This window comes from Notothenia coriiceps, unplaced genomic scaffold (assembly GCF_000735185.1).
Source record: "Notothenia coriiceps isolate Sejong01 unplaced genomic scaffold, NC01 NC01_scaffold00005052, whole genome shotgun sequence".
Classification (NCBI taxonomy): Eukaryota; Metazoa; Chordata; class Actinopteri; order Perciformes; family Nototheniidae; genus Notothenia; species Notothenia coriiceps.
Window position 1 is genome coordinate 48,311 of NW_011337753.1, and position 18,783 is coordinate 67,093.

At 40.8% G+C, this 18,783-nt stretch overlaps 1 protein-coding gene across 1 annotated transcript; it reads right to left on the bottom strand.

Moving 5' to 3' along the window:
- Positions 1-13,418: 13,418 nt before the first annotated feature.
- Positions 13,419-17,837, bottom strand: LOC104942777 (BTB/POZ domain-containing protein 3). Its single transcript, XM_010768066.1, has 3 exons — positions 17,751-17,837; positions 15,816-15,934; positions 13,419-15,617 (listed from the first exon to the last, which is right to left on the bottom strand). The coding sequence occupies exons 1-3, from the start codon at positions 17,829-17,831 to the stop codon at positions 14,585-14,587; spliced, it is 1,233 nt and encodes a 410-aa protein (XP_010766368.1). The 5' UTR covers positions 17,832-17,837; the 3' UTR covers positions 13,419-14,584.
- Between the last annotated feature and the right edge of the window lie 946 nt (positions 17,838-18,783).

Here is an 18,783-nt window from a genome sequence, read left to right on the forward strand (position 1 = left end):
CCAAAGTAACTAAATAAGACAGGCATAGCAACAGCTTATAACATAATATGTCATTCAGAACAGAAGGCACTTCAACATAATCAAAAACCCACCTGCATGTGTGCTTATATCTACTCTATAACATACATGTTTGTAATATTGCAATATATTTTCAATCATTACTATCTCATCATACTTATATGGTTCAGAAAGGAAGAGTAAACATATTTTTTTATATTCTATTGCAAATTCTGTGTTGCTGCTTTAATTTAGGGTAGGTCATATTTCTTACCGGGATTTTATGCTGTCTGTTTAATGCTACTCTATATAAAGTAATCAGTCCTGGAGGCAGGTGGCTGCTATCTCACCAATCTGAAACAGATATCAAGCCCATGCTTGTGTGTATCTTGGAGTGCTACACCATGCCTGCCTCTCAATAATAACGCTAAATCTTTCACCGCCTCAGGCCACTTATATCCTATCAAAACACCTTGCATGGACATCTCGGTCACCGCCTGTAGTGCCTTTTACTGCCCTTCCCACGAGCACCGGGGCGCTAATGTTACTAAAACACACATACCTACTGTAACTGCCAACAGGTGAAATAGTTTTGCCTTAAGCGCTGTAGAGTGGCAAACAGAAATACATGGCTTCACTTTGGTGCCTCAGGATTTTCAAAATCATCACAGGGAATTAATGCAATGTCTTGAGTCAGTATTTCATCTTTAAATGCTTACTTAACCCCAAGAGTTCTCTCTGAATGGCAGCAGTCACCCCCAGCTGGCATCCGAAACCAAAGTGATCCGGTTGTCTGTCAAATAAAGCCCCCCCCCACTCATCCCTTTTTGACCCAGTGGTGCTTTCATCTTCATCCTTCGCGTACAAAGTGAATACTGTGCTACTGCTGGGACTCAGCCAGCCAAGGAAAGACTCTACCACTCTGACTGCAAACTATAAAATCATCCCGACTCCCCCCCACTGTCTCTTCTTTCTTTCTCTGCCTCTCTCTCTCTTTCCTAACTCATAAACTCAGGCTTCCATTCTGCAGAACAGACATTTTGCCGTAACTGCTGCGCTTTTCGTTTCCTGGGCTGCAGGATTACAGGTTATTTTCAGACCTCCAGATATACTCTGGCAGACCAATGTCCCACTGACCCTCCAAAGCCTGCAATTTAGCAGGGTTATTTATGAGGCGAGGAGAACACATCCTCCCCGCCCGCTCCCCTGCTTTCATGAAGCTGGATAGCCGCATAGGCGCTCCACACTCATGCCTTAGCCCTCCCCTGCTTGGTGAGCATGGCACTTTCTCTGTGAGTCACAATCCTATTACCCCCTCTACAGCCTCATGTTGGGGCGATAAGAGCAGCCTGGCATCCTGCAAGAGGGGTAGCGCTGAGCCTCTTTTATCTGCGGTAGGTGGCTTAACCATGGGAAGAATGCTCCACAGAGTTTCTACTCTCATCATTTCACTGGGAATTAGCTTTTGCAAAGAGGTGTGTTTGTTTGCTAAAGATGAAATTGCCTCGAGAAAAATAAAGCAGAATATGTCTGTCAAAACATTTGTAGAATAATAGACTTTGAAACAGACATTATGAAAAAAATAGGGCAGGAAATAGATTTCTGTTACCTGTAGAGAAAAATAGAAATTTCATTTTTGAAAGAACAAAAAACAGTGCATAACATGAGAGAAAGACTTTGGATTGAAGCTTATACCTCTCTGTCAGAGGTCACACCTAATAGGAATATGGTCTTTAAAAACGTTATTTTTCAAAGCCAAAGCAATTATTTTATATTTGCACAGTTAAAAACAGTTTATCCTATCAAATTAAATTCTTCCCTTGATTTCCAATCTGAATGATGTAACAAGGAAACGCAAAGTATAAAAGTCATAATATAATAACACCAGTAATGTATGAATATGCGCCAAATGATATGCAGATATGGGTCAATTATGCCCACAAATCAATTTGGCAACTCTTTTTTTAATCACAATCCATAGTAAAATAGCTTCTTCTCAAACTCGCTGAAATGTAGAAACACTCATCATATGCATGTTGTCTCATTAGTCAAAATAAATGTAAACCCTGAATTAAACATTAACTCAAAAATGCACTGTTTACTGTTTACAAACAGCATAACACACTTATAGAGACACAATCACCTCACTGGCAATGTGATATTTATCCACATCATACTGTATCTTTATGCAAATAGCAACAATTTCTGTGAAGTAATTGGAAAAATGCAGCTGACTGCACTATACCTCCTTATGTACCCGCCTCTGCTCTCCCAACCTGAAAGGAAATGAATGTCTCATCATTGAGATTGCCCCTCTTTCATTGCAAGTAATATTATTTCAGATGTCGTTATGCTATTTAGGGCTGTCTCCTTTCCCAGTTTAAAAAGAACTGACCTTTGAATATCTAGAGGACTCTTTATGAAAATGTATTCGATATTTTAGTCCATATTCTGCACGTCCTGCAAATTTGCGTACACATTTCTTGCTACTGTGTCCAAGTTTGAAGTAAGGCAGCTTGCGTGTCATCTGACAGGGTGTTTCATTGTTACATGTGTAGAAGTGAGTCTGCTGACAGTGCTCTTAACCCCCTCATCAAAGCCCAAGCTTTTCCTCTGAAACCCCTCCTCGCTCAGGCCTTTATGTGAGCATCAATCCCTGTTCAGCCCTGTACACTCCACCTAATTATGCCGAGGCCAGCATGAGATGTAGAAGCAGCCTCCAATGTGCGACTCTCACCCCGTCAAGAAAAGAAAATAGGGGGGGGAAAGTGGGTAATTAGGAATCTTGTCCGTTTTCCTTTTCCACTTTTTGCCCCTCTCCTGCTTCATCTGCATGTTTCAGAAGATTTCTCCAATTACTGAGCCAGTACCCCCAACCGTTTCTCCATCCGCCACCAGGGGGAAAGCAGGAGGGCGAGTGAAGAGAAGATAAAATGGAAGGATCCTGAGAACAGTGAGTTTGAATTGATGGTTTAAATTAGCAGTTCTACAGGGTAGAGTTAAATTGGAGGAGAGGGATTTCAGCTGTATGCACATATCAGTGTCTGTTAGAGAGCTTGACTTTATTTATCTTTGTGCTTACTGCTGGCTTGATGCACATAGACGAACAGCTACAGTATTTACCCAAAAGAACCCCCCACATGCACTGTGCCCCTTCAACAATGGCTGTGTGACATCAACTAAGGCAGGTGTGAATCAGTGTCTTTCAGGGAGCATATAGATTTATATACAATCTTCTTCGTGTGAGTCATTGCATCTTGTCCTCATAGATTATCAGTCATCAGGTTGGACAGTGGCCTTTAAATGGCAAAGCAGCAACATCAATCTTATTGAAATATCGACTGATTAGAGACATCTGAGTTTGTAACATCTACCGCAAAATACACACATTGTTGATTACTACCACATGCAAAGGTGGACACACACACACACACACACACACACACACACACACACACACGCAGTGAAGCCACCGCCACCCTCACACTCCATCTCATTTCTCAGTTTTGCAGAATCAGCTGCAGCAGAGGTGACAATATGTTGGTGCTGAGGGGAGGATGGTGAAGGTGAAAAGGACTAAAAGCTGGCAGGGAGAGGGGACTAGTGATTTGGATTTACTGGCACCTCTTCACACTGATTTGAGTGTAGGTTAATGTTGTTTTTGGAGGTGGGTGAACACATAATGAATAGTAGCTCTGATAGTAAGCAGTACTGTCCATTCTGTACAAAGTAAGCCACTCAAACTTGTGAATTCAAAACAGGCTTTTAAGTATATACATTTGATACCTTTTATAATAGATTTTCTATCATGTGTAATTTCTTCATTATTTTCCCTCATGTATGGCCAGCTAAGAAGCCTAAGATGACACTGCAAAGCTTTCACGTGAAATACTTTCACTGTGCAGGAAAGAGAAAAGCGATTTAAAACAGCCAATTATTTCACTCAAAAAGTCCCCACTGCTTAAAATATCAGCTTTGATGGAAAAGGGCTCTGCGATGGAAAAGTTACGTGTGCTTGGCTTAATGGTGATAATGCATCTGGAGCAAGAATTATAGAGAAGAGCATTTGTAACTACAAGCATTATCTTCCATTTTCACCTGGAGAGGCATTGACTGAAGGTTTTTCTTCCTCATCTCCGCTCCAGCTACTTTCACTGGGACTGGAGTCATTGTTTCCCTGTTCAGTTGCCATTAGTTTCTCCTTAAATAGCAGACGGCAGCAAAAAACCTCTATAGCTAATCTCCTCCTTCCTAGTTGGTCAGTATCAGCCTCGCTCTGCCGCTTACTTTCAGCACAGATTAGGATGTATGAATTCATTGGGCTGGCTGTGCTGTAGTGGTATGAAAATGGACACATTGAGCCTTAACATGCCACATGTCCTACCCATCCACGGATACACTATCACTTTATATTTCTGTTGACCCCTTAATTCTCCGTTGCCCTTGATTTACAAATTGCTACAGAATCCCCTCCACCACTCTGCATTAATACGAAGGAACCAATGAGAGGCATGTCATCGCTTCTTATGAATAAAAATGGATAACATTATGGGGGGGGTTCATTTCAGCCATGTAATGTTGCTGTCATTTCTACTTGTGGGAATCCAATGTATACCACACCAGAGAAATATCCCCCAGATCCCATGAGAGAAGTTTCATTCTCACACGGTCATAAATCCTGCAACATCCTCAGGTTGTGCAATCAGCCTGCGGGGATGGATGGAAACAAAATTGCTACTGGGTATAATAGGCACACCTACAGTATTAAAAACATACTGCGGTCATGGGAGAAGGCCGTGTGGTTACAAGGTCACAGCAGGGACTAACCTGATTTACTCGAGCCAGTAATGTTGCCTTGAAATGATATAGAGTACTTACTGAGCAGGGGTTGTGATAGAAAGCCTCTCCTAATGCATTAATATCAAGGCAATACTAATTACTAAATGACCTGTAGGAAACCAGCATGGAAAGCCCCCTGCTTGTGATTTGACCCTTTTTAGCGAAACAGCGTACGCGGTGGGGGAAAATAACTAACGGGTAAAGACAGACAGTTAGTTTTAGACAACACAACACACAACAGATTAACAAAGCACCGTATTAACCTTCAGGTGCATCTAATTGTTGGGAAATTGAATGCAGCTCTCAGTGAGGGGCGATCAATATATTGAGCCGGCCTGGCTTACAAGCTCTAATCCTGCAAATCTTCTTGAGGTCCTGAAGTGCTGTATTGAATATCTGAATGACTCGGAGAGCACTGCTTAAGCACAATTGATGTAATGCGTCTGCCTGTGTCCACATTCATTCCCACTGCCGCCCGGTGATTTCCCCAGATCAGTCAACCTTTCTCCCATCAAGGTATACTTGGCTGCAATGTGCATTGAGTATAAGGTTAGATTTCCACTATATATCAAACATTACCAAAGAAATTGGAAACGCTGAAAGTAAGTGTAAACTATGGTTTTAAAACGGTGTAGTAGTTTTGATTTTAATCTATTCTTTCAGCTTTGCCTTCTGGGATTTCTCAGAGTTTTTCAATTGAGGAAATGATTCAAAACTGAAAAATAAAACTGCAAACAGACTAGACCAGTCTGAGCGAGAGTTTATGGTTTCTTAGTCAATAAAACAGTCTAATAAAAGACCAGGCATGCAAAGCAGAGAAAAGCAGCACTTGATTGTCTGAAAAGAGACTTTTGCAATACCCAGAAGACACAGATTTGTACAGTTGAAAAAACCCTGCCAATAAAGTAAGATGAAAGCAACTACGTCCAAACTTTCAAATTTGTTTAAGTTGAAATTTGGTCTGTGACATAAATCTAACTTCATAATTTAGGCCTTGGTTCAAAAACTTTTAAACAGTGTAGCTTCATCTGCTGCTTACAAAGACTTTTGTATGCAGGGTATCTCTAATCTAGTCAGCCATCGGCTTGATCTCAATAGTAATGATACACAGCTTAATAGACAAACATCTGAAGCTATTGATCACAGTTGGATCAGCTGTAGACAAATCCATTATGTCACGAGAAAATGAAATATCTATTTTATCAGGAGCTGAGTGAAGCCTAACCATATGCTCTAGCTCTCATCTCTAATGTTTACCATGAAAACAAACAGCCTCTTCTTTGTTTAGAAGCTGTGACACTGCATGAGCTGATATCAGAGGGGAATAACAAATGTCCAATGTCTTACGCACTACATTTCCCAAGTGCAGATATGTTACTGTTAATCAAATCATATCTATACTTGTAAATATCCATCCATATCTTAGGTCTCCTTAATCTAGTCTTGTCATTGTGCGGGGTGAGCAGCTTCAGCTTCCTTTCTGTCCCCTCAATCACAGCTCACTGTTCCACTTGTCATCTGCAGTAGGGCTGTTATTGAGAGGCTTCCCTCAGGCCGCTTCTTTGTCTTTAGTGGCTCGATTCAATTAGACTGACACCTGGCATGGCTCCTCGGCTGTATTGGCACTTCTTTTCATCCCATCTCTTTTATCAGCGTAATCGACCTCTGATGAAGTATATTACAAACATACAGCTCCTTCGTTGTGCTTCACTGAACTGTGTAGGGTCCAAAGAAAAGGGCCATTGTTTCATGAGGCTTTAATGATTTTGCAAATTAAAAGAATGATTCAAATCGTTGAATAACATCAGTGAATACCACACTCTCTGCAATCCTCACATTGTCCTCATCGGGTTAATTAGATTTGAATTTACATGAGCACATTAAACGTATGGTTAGTGACTCGTGCACTCTTGTCATGTTAGGAGGGTGGTGGGTGGGGATATATTTAACTCCTCAAATGCAAGGGCGGATATTGTTCACAACCGTTTGCTTCTATTTCTGGAAATGGAGAACTGCGTTGCAAAGACAGCCTTCTTGTGGAGGTTCACAGTTACACTTGACCATATATAATGCATTTCATGCACCTTTGTTATGCAAAAGAGGCACGATGAAAAGAATTCCATCATTGAGAAATGGAATTCCAGCTGCCCCGCCTCTTCCCCATGGTCATGAGAGCTGCTGGAGGTGCAGCTCTGCACACTGGAGGAATATCCCCTCCCCTCCAGTCTTGTTCAGCTGACACACATGGCCTTTTGATATTTCACGTGTCCCTTCTATGCCACAGAGGGATGGACAAGGAGAGGCTGAGGGGGCATGTCCAGAGCACTTAGACCTTTATCAAAACTCATTCAGTGTATTGTATTTTTTAGAGTAAAATCCACAGATTTTGCCTTTTCAGTGAACCCAGTTGTATTTGATCAAAGATATTAATTATTCACATAGTATCTCGCTTCCAGTATCAATGCACACTTCCTAACCATGCCCATTTGGAGCATATTTAACTACTTTCTGTTGTTCATCCAGGAATGCTAGTTCTGCAAGAATTTTAAGCAGTTATGTGTCAATCCAATATGTCAATCCAATATTTTATGTTTTAGTTCAAACATGATTATACATTCATTTGTTATCCTACCTTTTATCTCACTACTACCATCCACTAGATAAACATGACAGCATCACAGGTTCCGTGGAAATGTCACTGAATTTACATCTGCCCACACGTTCTCTATCATAAATAGTACTCATCCTTTTTTACAGCCATGTGAAAAAAATACATGAAGCGTATATTCCAACTCCCCTGAATGAATATATAATGTTCATCCCACGCCTGTGTACATTTATGATTGCCTGCCAGTACAAACAAACATTACTCACAGCCATGCTGACAGTGGGTCCTGTTTGAGATGAGCACTTACAATAAAGGTCTGATGCCCTTTTTATGTGTCGCTCATACATCATTTTATCATTTTCGTAGGACCTACAGTATAAGCAGCTTTATTTATCGGAGCTGTCACCAGGCTTTCTTCTTCATGTAAAATACGTCAAGTTAAAGCTCGACCGCCTGCACAAGAATACAAAACAAACCAAGGCCAACTAGGAAAACTTCCTCAAAACACAACTCTTTTATTCATCTCATGGCCTGTGATTATTTCCAGCAGCTCAACACGAAAACAAAAAGCTTGGTATGTCAAAGGGAAGCGAAAATAAGGGGAAGGTAAGGCACGGTGAAGAATAAATTGAGGCCATTATTGAGGGCAGTGAGGGAATAGTTTGGGGCTGGACTAAGAAAAGCATGGGCAGAAAGACTTTTAGTTAGGTCAGATGAACACAGATGGCAGCTCCTATATAAAGATACAAATGTAGAGAACATTGACCTGTCACTTAAATTAGATATATTTGACTGGTAATCATTTGATGCTATTGTGCATTTAAACCTCAACATATATTGTTCTGTATCCGATTCAACATACGGACATAACTTCTGACACTTGAGAGCAACTTTGAAACCAGCTTTCTTTGAAAGTTCCGGCAGCTGCAGCTCATTATCTCACACAATGGTAAAATGAGAAAAGATTCTTTGCTTCACCAACATCAGATTCATCATCAGCATGGAAATTAGGCTGCCATCGTGCAGCTGTGGTAATGTGTATGTTGACAGGTTATGGAAATATGGGGGCTTCTATAAATGCAGGTGCTTCATTCTCAATCCCTCTTTGATTGAACATAGAATCTCCGCTCCAAAATTATAATACATTTTCAACAATAGCTTTACGGTATGCTTTAGGACAGAATCGCAGAATTCATGTGTTTTGAAGACGATGCCACGGGCATGGACTATTAGATTCTGTAACTGTTCTCCCTGGTAAGCAGGTAATTAAAAGGGCAGAGGTACAGGTGATAATGCTCCACTTGCTAAATTAGGACACAAAAGCTGTCTGGAATAGGGTGCAATAACACAACATTTTAGATGTTATTATTTTCATTGCCATAATTGAGACAGATTGCCGGTGATGCAGAATGTTCGGTCATTTTAAGGTTGAAAAGATGGAAAATAGGCTTTCAGCAAATACAAATTCACCCTTGTAAAGTCAATGTGTATTCAGGGACAGCAAATGCATTTCTTTCTTTGGCACAGTAACATTCTGCTGACTCCAAGGCGATATTTCTGATTTGTTTGACAAAAGAAATACCTAGTTGCCAGTATAATGTCTCTGTTGATTTCCAGTGTCCCCCGCTTCCAAGTGGTAAGATCCTGAAGCAGATGAAGACTGAATATGAGAAATGGCACAGTTAAAGCATTATTCTGGCAATAACTATGCAGTACATTTCTATTCACACTTACAAATGCAAATCACGAGTGCAATCATTTAAAAATCTGTCACTTCACATTTTCTTTGTGCTTCCAGGAAATAATTAAACTGGAAAGCCAGATTTCCTTCGCTCCAGTTCTGAATGGATGCTCGCAAAGCTACACTCCCTTGCCTCTCTGTGCTCTTCCTCCACCTCTGTATAACTCTCTATGACACATTAAAACACATTAGCCCTCCCTAATACAGCTCGCAGAGAGAGGGATAGAGGCAGTGCATGTGTACAAATGAATCAGTGCTGTTTGTTGTACTGTTTCGGGCTGGAGCCGTTTCAAGTATCTTCTCTGAGAGAGCCGCAGATCATGTTTAGTAAGCTCGCCCTCATTATATCAGACCCTGGGGAGAGAAGGGCCCTCACTCCATACTATCAAAGCCATGGAGCTGCCTTCGAGGACATGCTTCAGTATGAATAGAGGCTACAGAGTACATACAAAAAGTTGCATGCTCAGCCCTCATCACCTCTCTCAGTGGGAAGCTGTCAACATTCAAGGTTTTGATCAAGCCTTGCCGTAATGGCTGTGGGTGACAGGTATACGAGACCATGGTTGTGGGAATAAATAGCTAGATTAGCATAATGCATCACCAACAAATTCAGCCTTCAGTGCGTGTGAAAGAACTACTTTTTGCCTGAGTGCTGCATTCATACACCGTCTGGGATCGTATTTCATAGGACAAACTCACAATTATGTAAACAGGATATTTACCTGTGCACCCTTGGAAGGTAATGTAATTTACTTCCAGCGTGTGCTCGATAGTCCGTCATGTAGTCTGTATCTCTGGCTGCTTTGAAAAGGCTTTGCAGCTCCTATTGTCCACGGAAAGCGTATATTCTTTTCAGCAATCATAATTCACCTGATACACGGAGAGCTTACCTCCAGAAATCCCAGCCATATTGATCCATCTGGAACTGAGCGACATCGCTATAAACAGGCTAATCTAACATAAAAGCTGGCCTTTCAATATGCCAGCCTGTTGAAACGATTTGGCTGTGCCGGATAGCAATGAATACATAAATAGATAAATGAGACACACAATCGGAGGCTCGGCCTGCATTGCATCCATATAACTGGAGGCAACAGCTCTGGAATGGGTGATTATTTGGAATAATATCCCTTACATTTGGCAGGTGTTTAGCACCGCTGGGTTGGGAATGGGGATGACAAAGACGTGAAGGTGGCTCTCATCAGTCAAACTCCTGTCTTCTGTGTTCTTCTACCTATATCTTGCATCTGAACTTTGTGACCTTCTGCCATTCTCACGTGTGATTAATTGCCACTTAAGACTGTCCAACTTTAATTTATGGGATAATTACCAAGCGAATGTGCGCTTTACCTGACTAGTTGCCAGACCAGACTTATCTCTGACTCTCCCTTCCATTCTCCTCTAACCCCCTGCCTTGTTGCTGCCTGACTTGCTGCCAGTAGGCTGAGGTTAGCGCAATAATGGTAGAGGGGGGGGGGGGGGGGGGGGGGGTTCAGAAACCCTTACATCTGCCAGGATTACAGCAATTCATTGTAACCTTCAGCAGCCCTTGCCAAATGCTCTCATAACACTTACTGGGCAGTTTTGCACTCTGGAAGGCACCAGTAGGCGATGTTGTACAGGGGGTTGTATACCTTTAGAGAAAACACATGGTTTAAAGTGAGGTAGGGGAAAAGGGCTTTGAGATATCCGTGGAGATTTGTTGAATTAAAAATACAGACTTTTTAATAATTTTCTTTGATGAATTATTTAAACCCACAGCTGTGTTTCGCTCCTCTCTTTGGACATTATTCATTCATTGACATTTTGCTAGGATGGAAATGATCAGGATGTTGAAGAGGGGATTTGTGCCTACAGTGAACAGAATGATGCTCGATTTAGTAAAATGTGGTTTGTTCCTCTCCCAATTTATCTTCCTTTGTGAGGATTTATCTAAATCAGGTGGATTTAGGGGACATTTTTATCCTGCTTAACCCCGCTCCACATTAATATGCACAATAGGCAGTGATAAGATTGTGATAGCATGTTAACCACGGAGAAAGGAAACAACACCATCCCTGCTCAGATACCGAGGGACCTTTTGGTTCTGTTCTGACTTATCTCTACTTGGAACAATCAATCTTAATGAGCATTAAGAATGTTGATTAGTGGTAATCCACAGGCCTCCCTAAAGTCACGCTGAATCTTTTCAGCCTTAATACGTATTGAACACTAATTAAACCCCAAATTAAACTTTCCTATGGAGTATGTCAGTTCTCTCGTCGGTATCCAACAACCCTTTTTTCCCATGACCCTTCACATGCTAAACCATATTTGTATTCCAAAGGTTTGCCTACGTCACATTTATATTTAATAAGGAATACTACAGTACATGTCATCTTCCTCTATAATCTAATAAGTTCATGTAAGACTATAAAGTATTTTAATTATATACAGTATTAAATATTCAGTTTGTAAAATAAAATGTATTTGAAGGAGCAATCCTGAAAAATGGCGGAGATGTTTATCATTTACTTTTATTTGTAGAAATATATTGTATCACCACATTGACTTCATAGTCAGTAATACATTGTCTCGCCTATGTCTTATTTCAACCAAAAACTATTTAATTAGATGAATAAGCATGCATTTTATTCCTAGCCTCTTAGAATTTAATTGCATTTCATTCATAGAATAAAAATGGTTTCCCGCAATAGCTGTCATCCCATAAAAATGCTTTATTTTGACTAAATATCGCCTAGCACATAATGAGTTTATTAAATGTATATCTGTTAAAAGAATAATATCTGCTATGCTGTAGCAAGAGATTAGAGCTGCCAACATAGGTGATGATTTTGCTATCGATCCACCAGTTGTTTTTGTGCTCCGTGAAGAACAGAGCTGTTTCCAGCAGTTCTGGCAGAGAGCTGCTAGCCTCTGGCAGCTACTCTGCCTTCTGAGCTGAATGTGACCAACAGCTAAACATGTCAAGTATATAGGCTGGAGTAGCAGTTGTTCCGTGAAACAAAATGAGTAAAGGTTTTTTGTTCTGCTTCAGTAAGGACACAAATGTGTATTACACAGTTACACCTGTATGTGGTATTTCAGTGTATCTAGATTAATAGTAATTTGGCTTCAATACATCAGTAAGATTTGCAAAATGACACTGTGTCTCTCTGTGTGTTGAAAGCAGGCCCGATTCTGACTCCTGGCTCCTTCGAGTGTCCCGCAGCCTCCAGTGCAATTAATGATCTTGCTTACAACATTAGCGCCACAATCATGAAAAATCGCACGAAAGCACAGAGTCCCCCAACATATTGAGCTCAATTAATCACAGGCTTCATGCTCATTGGCGATGTCAAACTTGGTCTCAGCGTTATTGAGTGCCATGGTAATCAAGTACCTGCCATATGCTCCCAGGAGTGATTCTCTTTTTGTTCATACAGTTCACGTAGAGTTATGATTTGTCTGGACATTCAGCTAATGAATCATCTTATTTCTGAGTTTTACAGCATACTGTCTCTGGCACTCAGAGAAAGTAAAACTCACAAATCCATAAAGTGTCTTTGTTAATCCATTGTTTTCACGGTGCTTGAGCATTCGGAGCGTTATAATTTATCTAGAAAACAAGTGCACCACTCCTCAATACTGTTTCAAAGTGAAAAATACAAACATGATTAGAATTTTTCCTTTCAGACTTTCTGTCCTTTGTTTTTTATAAGCAGAGAGACACATGAAGGCAGACCATGGGTCCAACATCCAGTGTGGTATGCTGGGAATTCAATTTTTTTGAGGTTTTAGACCTTCAGGATTGTCAAACCATAGTCTATCTCTTGATATTTAAAAAATGTAATCCATGTCAAGGAGCCATTCTTTTCACTGCAATCTGTAACTAAATCAAGATTGTAGAGATTGCTTGTTATGCCGTCAATGTCTTTGCACCTTTGCAGAAGTGATGGCACATCACAAAGCCGTACTTTAGAGTTGCAGGCTATCAGAATTTATATTAAGGAGGGGGAGGGGAATCATATTGTGTAGTTCAGGGGATGCAGAATAGAGTTGGAGTTTGACAGACAAAACGCAGGGTGTATCAGTGGCATGGAGACAGGGACCATCAATCAACAGACAGCTTTCTTTAGCGTTATAAATCACTTCATTGCCTAAAGGGCATCATCTGTCCCCATCTCCTAACTTCAGACGGAAAGTGTGTAGTGTAGTTCCTCTTACAGATGGGATGAACAACCGATATGAACCGCTTGTTCTGTTTATTTGCATCTTCAACAATCATAGACATCCGTATGTCTCCCAGCACTGTAGCACGTACACACAGGACATCAACACCAGTTTGCCCATCCTTTGTCACAGCAGACAAACGCATGGATGTTTATCCTACACCAGAAAGAAATACTCAGTAGCACAGTAAATCAAAAATAGTCTGCCTAATTTAAAACAGCATGTAAAACTAAATAACAAAATAGGTTACAAACCAAAATCAGTGCATTATGTAGCATATACAGTAAGCAAATACTGTGTGTATGGTCACATTGGGAGGGAGTGCTAAGCAGATCAGAGTTCTTAACAAAGAGAAGTAGAAGTTCATACAGTAAGATAAACAGTTTGTAACACTGAATCAGTCATTGATCTTTTCGCTGTAAACAAAACCAAGGCGCCAGAACAATTAGTAGTAAGGGTTAGCGGAAATGTAACAGTTCAGCCCATGCTGTAAGCTCTGCAATGCTGACAGATTGAACCAAATATTTTTTTCATTGTATCAGGTGTAAGTGAATTTGATCACATCGATGCATCTATAGGTGCCATGTTACTAGATTCAAAGTATCAAAAGCTGCAGATTAAATTCAAACCACTACATACATGCCTAATGACATTTTATGTTGGTATTGAGTATCATACAGCCTTTTTTAGATTCTTTATAATGCTGATGGTCCAGACTGAGTCATGATATGAAATGCTCATTGGAGAATATAGAATGTGAAGTATTGCTGCTATATACTGTATGTGCATTCTATGCAAGCATAGAAATAATAAACAAACTGTAGCATATTCATCATATACAATATCTTTGTGCCCCGCATTGGCCACCATTGTGGCATTATACACTTCAGAACTAACATATATGCATTTATACATGCACGTCTAGTGCAAGATATTTTTATTTTTTTAGAATTTTTGTTTATCCATAATTTGGAAAATTCCTCATCTGGGGACATCTATCTGGTCCTACTCAAGTGGACCGATTACTGAAATGAAAACCACACAAGACCCTATCACAGGTCTGAAATTAGCGTTTTTAGCTCAACGGTGACAAAAATAAATACCAGAAAGTGACACTATGCGCAAAGTGATACGTTTATTTTGTCCATAAGTGCATTGAACATCAGTCATTTATATGCATGGGGTTATCAAGCGTAGAAGATGAGCTCAGGAATCTGCCCCCCCTGCACCCCAGTGCCATTAGTGCTGTCCGAGGAGCACTGGTACTGAAATGTCACTTTCCCACACTGCACCTCTGTCATCCCTTCCTGTCCAAAGTAGCTGAGCTCATTCCCATCCAGAACCACACTAGCAGTGTAGAAGGTGTCGGGCTCGATCTGCACTGGATACTCAAACCACACTGGGAAGGTGTTGCTGGAACCATCAGAGAAGTATTTGCTGAGGTTTTGTCCCAGCATTACTCCTTGACGTTTCAACTCAATCTTGGCACTGTACTCTGCTGATCCACAGCTAGATCCATACAGACCAAACCCAGCGATAAAAACTCTTTTATCCACTGCAAACTGTATGCTGTCGCAGCGGCCCCGATAGCGCCACTGATTGCTTCGGTAGGCACATGACTGGAATCTGTGGCAGCGCTGGGGTGTCAGACCTTTTCTAGGCATGCTGACAAACTCCAGCTCAGGCTTCTTTGCCGCTGTGTACCACAGGAAGATGTCATTGGTCTCATTAAGTGTCAACACTCCCGACTGGGCTGCTCCATTGGCAAAGTCATCCAGAGCCATTGTAGGGATACGTATCAGGTACATGGCCTTGCCCAACACCTTACGCCTGTTGTCAGTCGACAAGGTGAGGTCCCGTCTCTGGCACTCAGCCTCAGCCCAGCTGAGTGCCGCTTCAAACACCACTATCTCTTTAGCATTGAGTGTCTCGCGCTGTAGGATACTCTCGAGGGTCTGGGAGTCGATGTCGCAGAAGCCCTCCGAGCATAACGCCAGCTCGGCCTGGGCATCAATCACTTCCCAGCAACGCTGCGTCAGCTCCGGCTCCTCGAACAGGCAGCTCTGGGAGAGTAACACGCAGGCATTCTTGGCGCTCAGACTGGTCTCCAAGAAGTTGACGCAGGCACGTGCCAGGTGAGGGACAATGTACTTCTTGGCAGCGTAAAGAGTGGCCAACACTGTGTCAGCACTCAGGTCAATTTCATCACAGTAAATGTACCTGTTGAAATAAAAATGAGTCTTTCTCAGCTTTATAGACAACATGGTGTAAGCATGTTTATTAAGCAGATAATGTTATTATAAAAACAGACCTGAAGGAGTTATAAATAGTAATGTTGTATATACTATATTTATATATACAGTACTTTATGGTTAAAACAAGTACTGTTGAAGAGTTAAGACAAAGGAGAATCCTTACTTCAGCATTGCCAGAAATGCTGCTGGTTCCACATCTGGAATATGGATTTCATCATCGTTCTCAGCAAGTTCCCCATAAAACATGGCATGGAACACTGAGCTGCCCACAGCCAAAACATACTGTTGGAAGAAAAGGAAACAAAGTAAAAGAGTGAAAACAGGAATACAAACATGCTGTATAGCCTGTGATTTCACTGGAAATAACATAACGTGTAGTAACATTCAGTAATGGAGAAAGATTATCTGTCCTTTATAATTGTCATAAATCCAATTAGTTCACATGTAGCTCCTACTCTTTACATACAAAATCAATCAATGTGTGGGTGTTGAACAATGCCTCAATTCTAATCACTGGAGAGACTGAACCTGTTGAGCTTCTCACATAATGAACCGAGCTCAGCCAGTTACCATTTTCCCTGAGGACGAGGAGGCACATTTCTAATGAACAAGATTGTCTCTAATTTAAACAAAAAACTAAACAGGAAATCCTAATAACACAACTATAGAGAGTTCAGCAAAAGTTCAATTAGCTAAAATTAATTACTTGAACCTATGATGAAATCAGATGCAACACAATGCTACTAATTCCAGTGATAAGCACTGTGTTCAAGGCATGCATTTTGTTATTGTACTCAAGTACATCCATGTGTGTGAGTGTGTGTGCAGCATAAGTATGCGTTGGTGGGTATGTGGGTGGTGTACATTTTCACAAAAATAAAAAGGCACATACCCAATTTGCCTTGCAAAAAAATTTTTGGAAAACAATGCACATTTTTTTACACATTGAAATTCATTAAAGCATGAGTATTTAAATGCTGCATATTAGAATATGATTAGTTCCATCTTCTGACCCATTGTATTTTACAAATGTTCACTCTGCTTTTAGCTGCATAAGGCATCCCGTATTTTGTAAGAAATATAACTTTAGAAATTAAATCATAATGCACATCTGAGTTCCGGCCAAATGGACACAATAAAGATTGCGGTATTGAGCGTCATTATATTCCACTGGCATAATGTCTTGGCATAAAGTGCAGTCAAGTCATCTTCAATTTCCTTCTTTCCATAACGGCTTTCTTTAAATGCATGGAAGAAGTGCACTGCAACTACCAATCATAGATAATACTTTTGGGTCCCATATAAAGAACAAAAAAGATGACCCATGCAGGGCTCATCTGTCTGGGTAGATGTGGAATGGCCAGCCGAGGGAAATTCATGGCTGCAAAATCACTTACCAGATTGAATGTGAATGTTATAATCATATTCCAAATGAGTACACGTAATGATGTTCTTTTAGATGAGCCACATGGTGTAGGAAGCTATACACTTTAATCATTGATGTGAACATCTTGGAAAAGGCAATGAGGTCAGAGGGAGAACTAAACATGAAGCATGTCGACCTCCATGTTGCAACCGGCGTAAACAGGATGAATTTGGGTCTAATTATAATACTAACGGTTATAAAGTCGATTCACTATAACCATACATCCAGAATTCTAAAGCTAATCAAGTGAAGGGATATAAAAAGTATTTCTAGGATTTGAGACGCAGAGTTGAATGCATCTTTCTCTATTCCTTATCATTGTGGCTGTGTGCTGTTAGACGTGTTTGATTAAAAGTTGGGTAATTGCAGAGCTGTCTCTGAAAAGCTGAGCTAAAGCAGAGACAAAGGCGATCCATTCTCCGAGATAACTGCTGAAGAGGATATCCCTTCCTCCTTCCCTCAGCCTCATTTACATAAATAATTGAGGACTGTCTAGAAAAGACACATGGTGCGGAAGTGAGACCTGAGCACAAAGGATGGCAATTATATTACTGCTGGCATGGGGAGGATTATTTTTTATGCTGATATGATATGAATAACTGTGCTGGCTGATTACTTGTTTGCTAATTTCCTCGCTGCAACCGTGACTTTAATCGTTGATGAAATTCTTACTCTGTGTCCCGGCAGCCGCTGGGTCCTTCCAGGCTGACCCACCACAAAGTGAACATCTGCCATCAGCTCATTGTTGAACATTACTGAATTTCTAAGAAGGGAAAGAAACAAATCAAAACAGGAGAAATCAATCATCCACATTTATACCCTGTACATTTGTTTTAGAAGAGAGGAAGGGGAGAAAACCCACAACTAAAAGTTATAAGAGTGACATTAAAGGAGGATCAATGCACATAAACCCATAAATATATATATTTATGCGATTAATAAGGCTAATACAAATTAGGCTTTGGCAAAAATCCAAGCAAAAATAGTAAACTACATATATTTTCTCCTTCTCTTCAAGCAAGAGTTGTGGTTATATAAAGTGTCCCAATTGCTTCAGGCAAGACAGTACATGGATTGAAAGAAAGTCTTACATACCACACTTACACAAACTTAAACACTTTGTGCCTACATAGAGAAAAACTGGTGAACAATCCAATTAACTAAATGGAAAATCCCCACTGTGAAAGAATGGGACAAACAATGAAGCTGCGTTCATATATTATTGAGTACTGGAACATGTGACAGGGGTGGGTAAACAGCCCCATGCATTTCTGGAGAGACAACAAAGCGGAGAGCACACATTTAGCTCTGTACAGCTGGGTTCTCTTACTGATAGGCCAAGGTAAATATTTAGCTTTTAGTACAGAGCAGCATCTGCCTGTAGTGCATATCAAACGCACCCGGTGCCTAACCACCCTCCGTTATGTCAAAGCGGCAAAGTCTGCAGGAGCATGGGAGGGTGTAAACAGAGATACCCCCAGCAGATTAAGGGCAGGGCAGAGGGAACACATACACACACAAACACACACACACACACACACACACACACACACACACACTTGTGAGACCACCTCAACAAACACACACACTTGTGAGACCACCTCAACAAACACACACTTGTGAGACCACCTCAACAAACAAACACACACTTGTGAGACCACCTCAACAAACACACACTTGTGAGACCACTCAACAAACACACACA

Excerpts from the sequence above, each read along its gene's own strand:
- LOC104942777 (XM_010768066.1), bottom strand. The coding sequence starts at position 17,831 with ATGTTCAACAATGAGCTGATGGCAGATGTTCACTTTGTGGTGGGTCAG. Across the intron at positions 15,935-17,750 it reads AGCGGCTGCCGGGACACAGA|TATGTTTTGGCTGTGGGCAG; the intron begins GTAAGAATTTCA and ends TTCTTCCAACAG. Across the intron at positions 15,618-15,815 it reads GCATTTCTGGCAATGCTGAA|GTACATTTACTGTGATGAAA; the intron begins GTAAGGATTCTC and ends TTATTTCAACAG.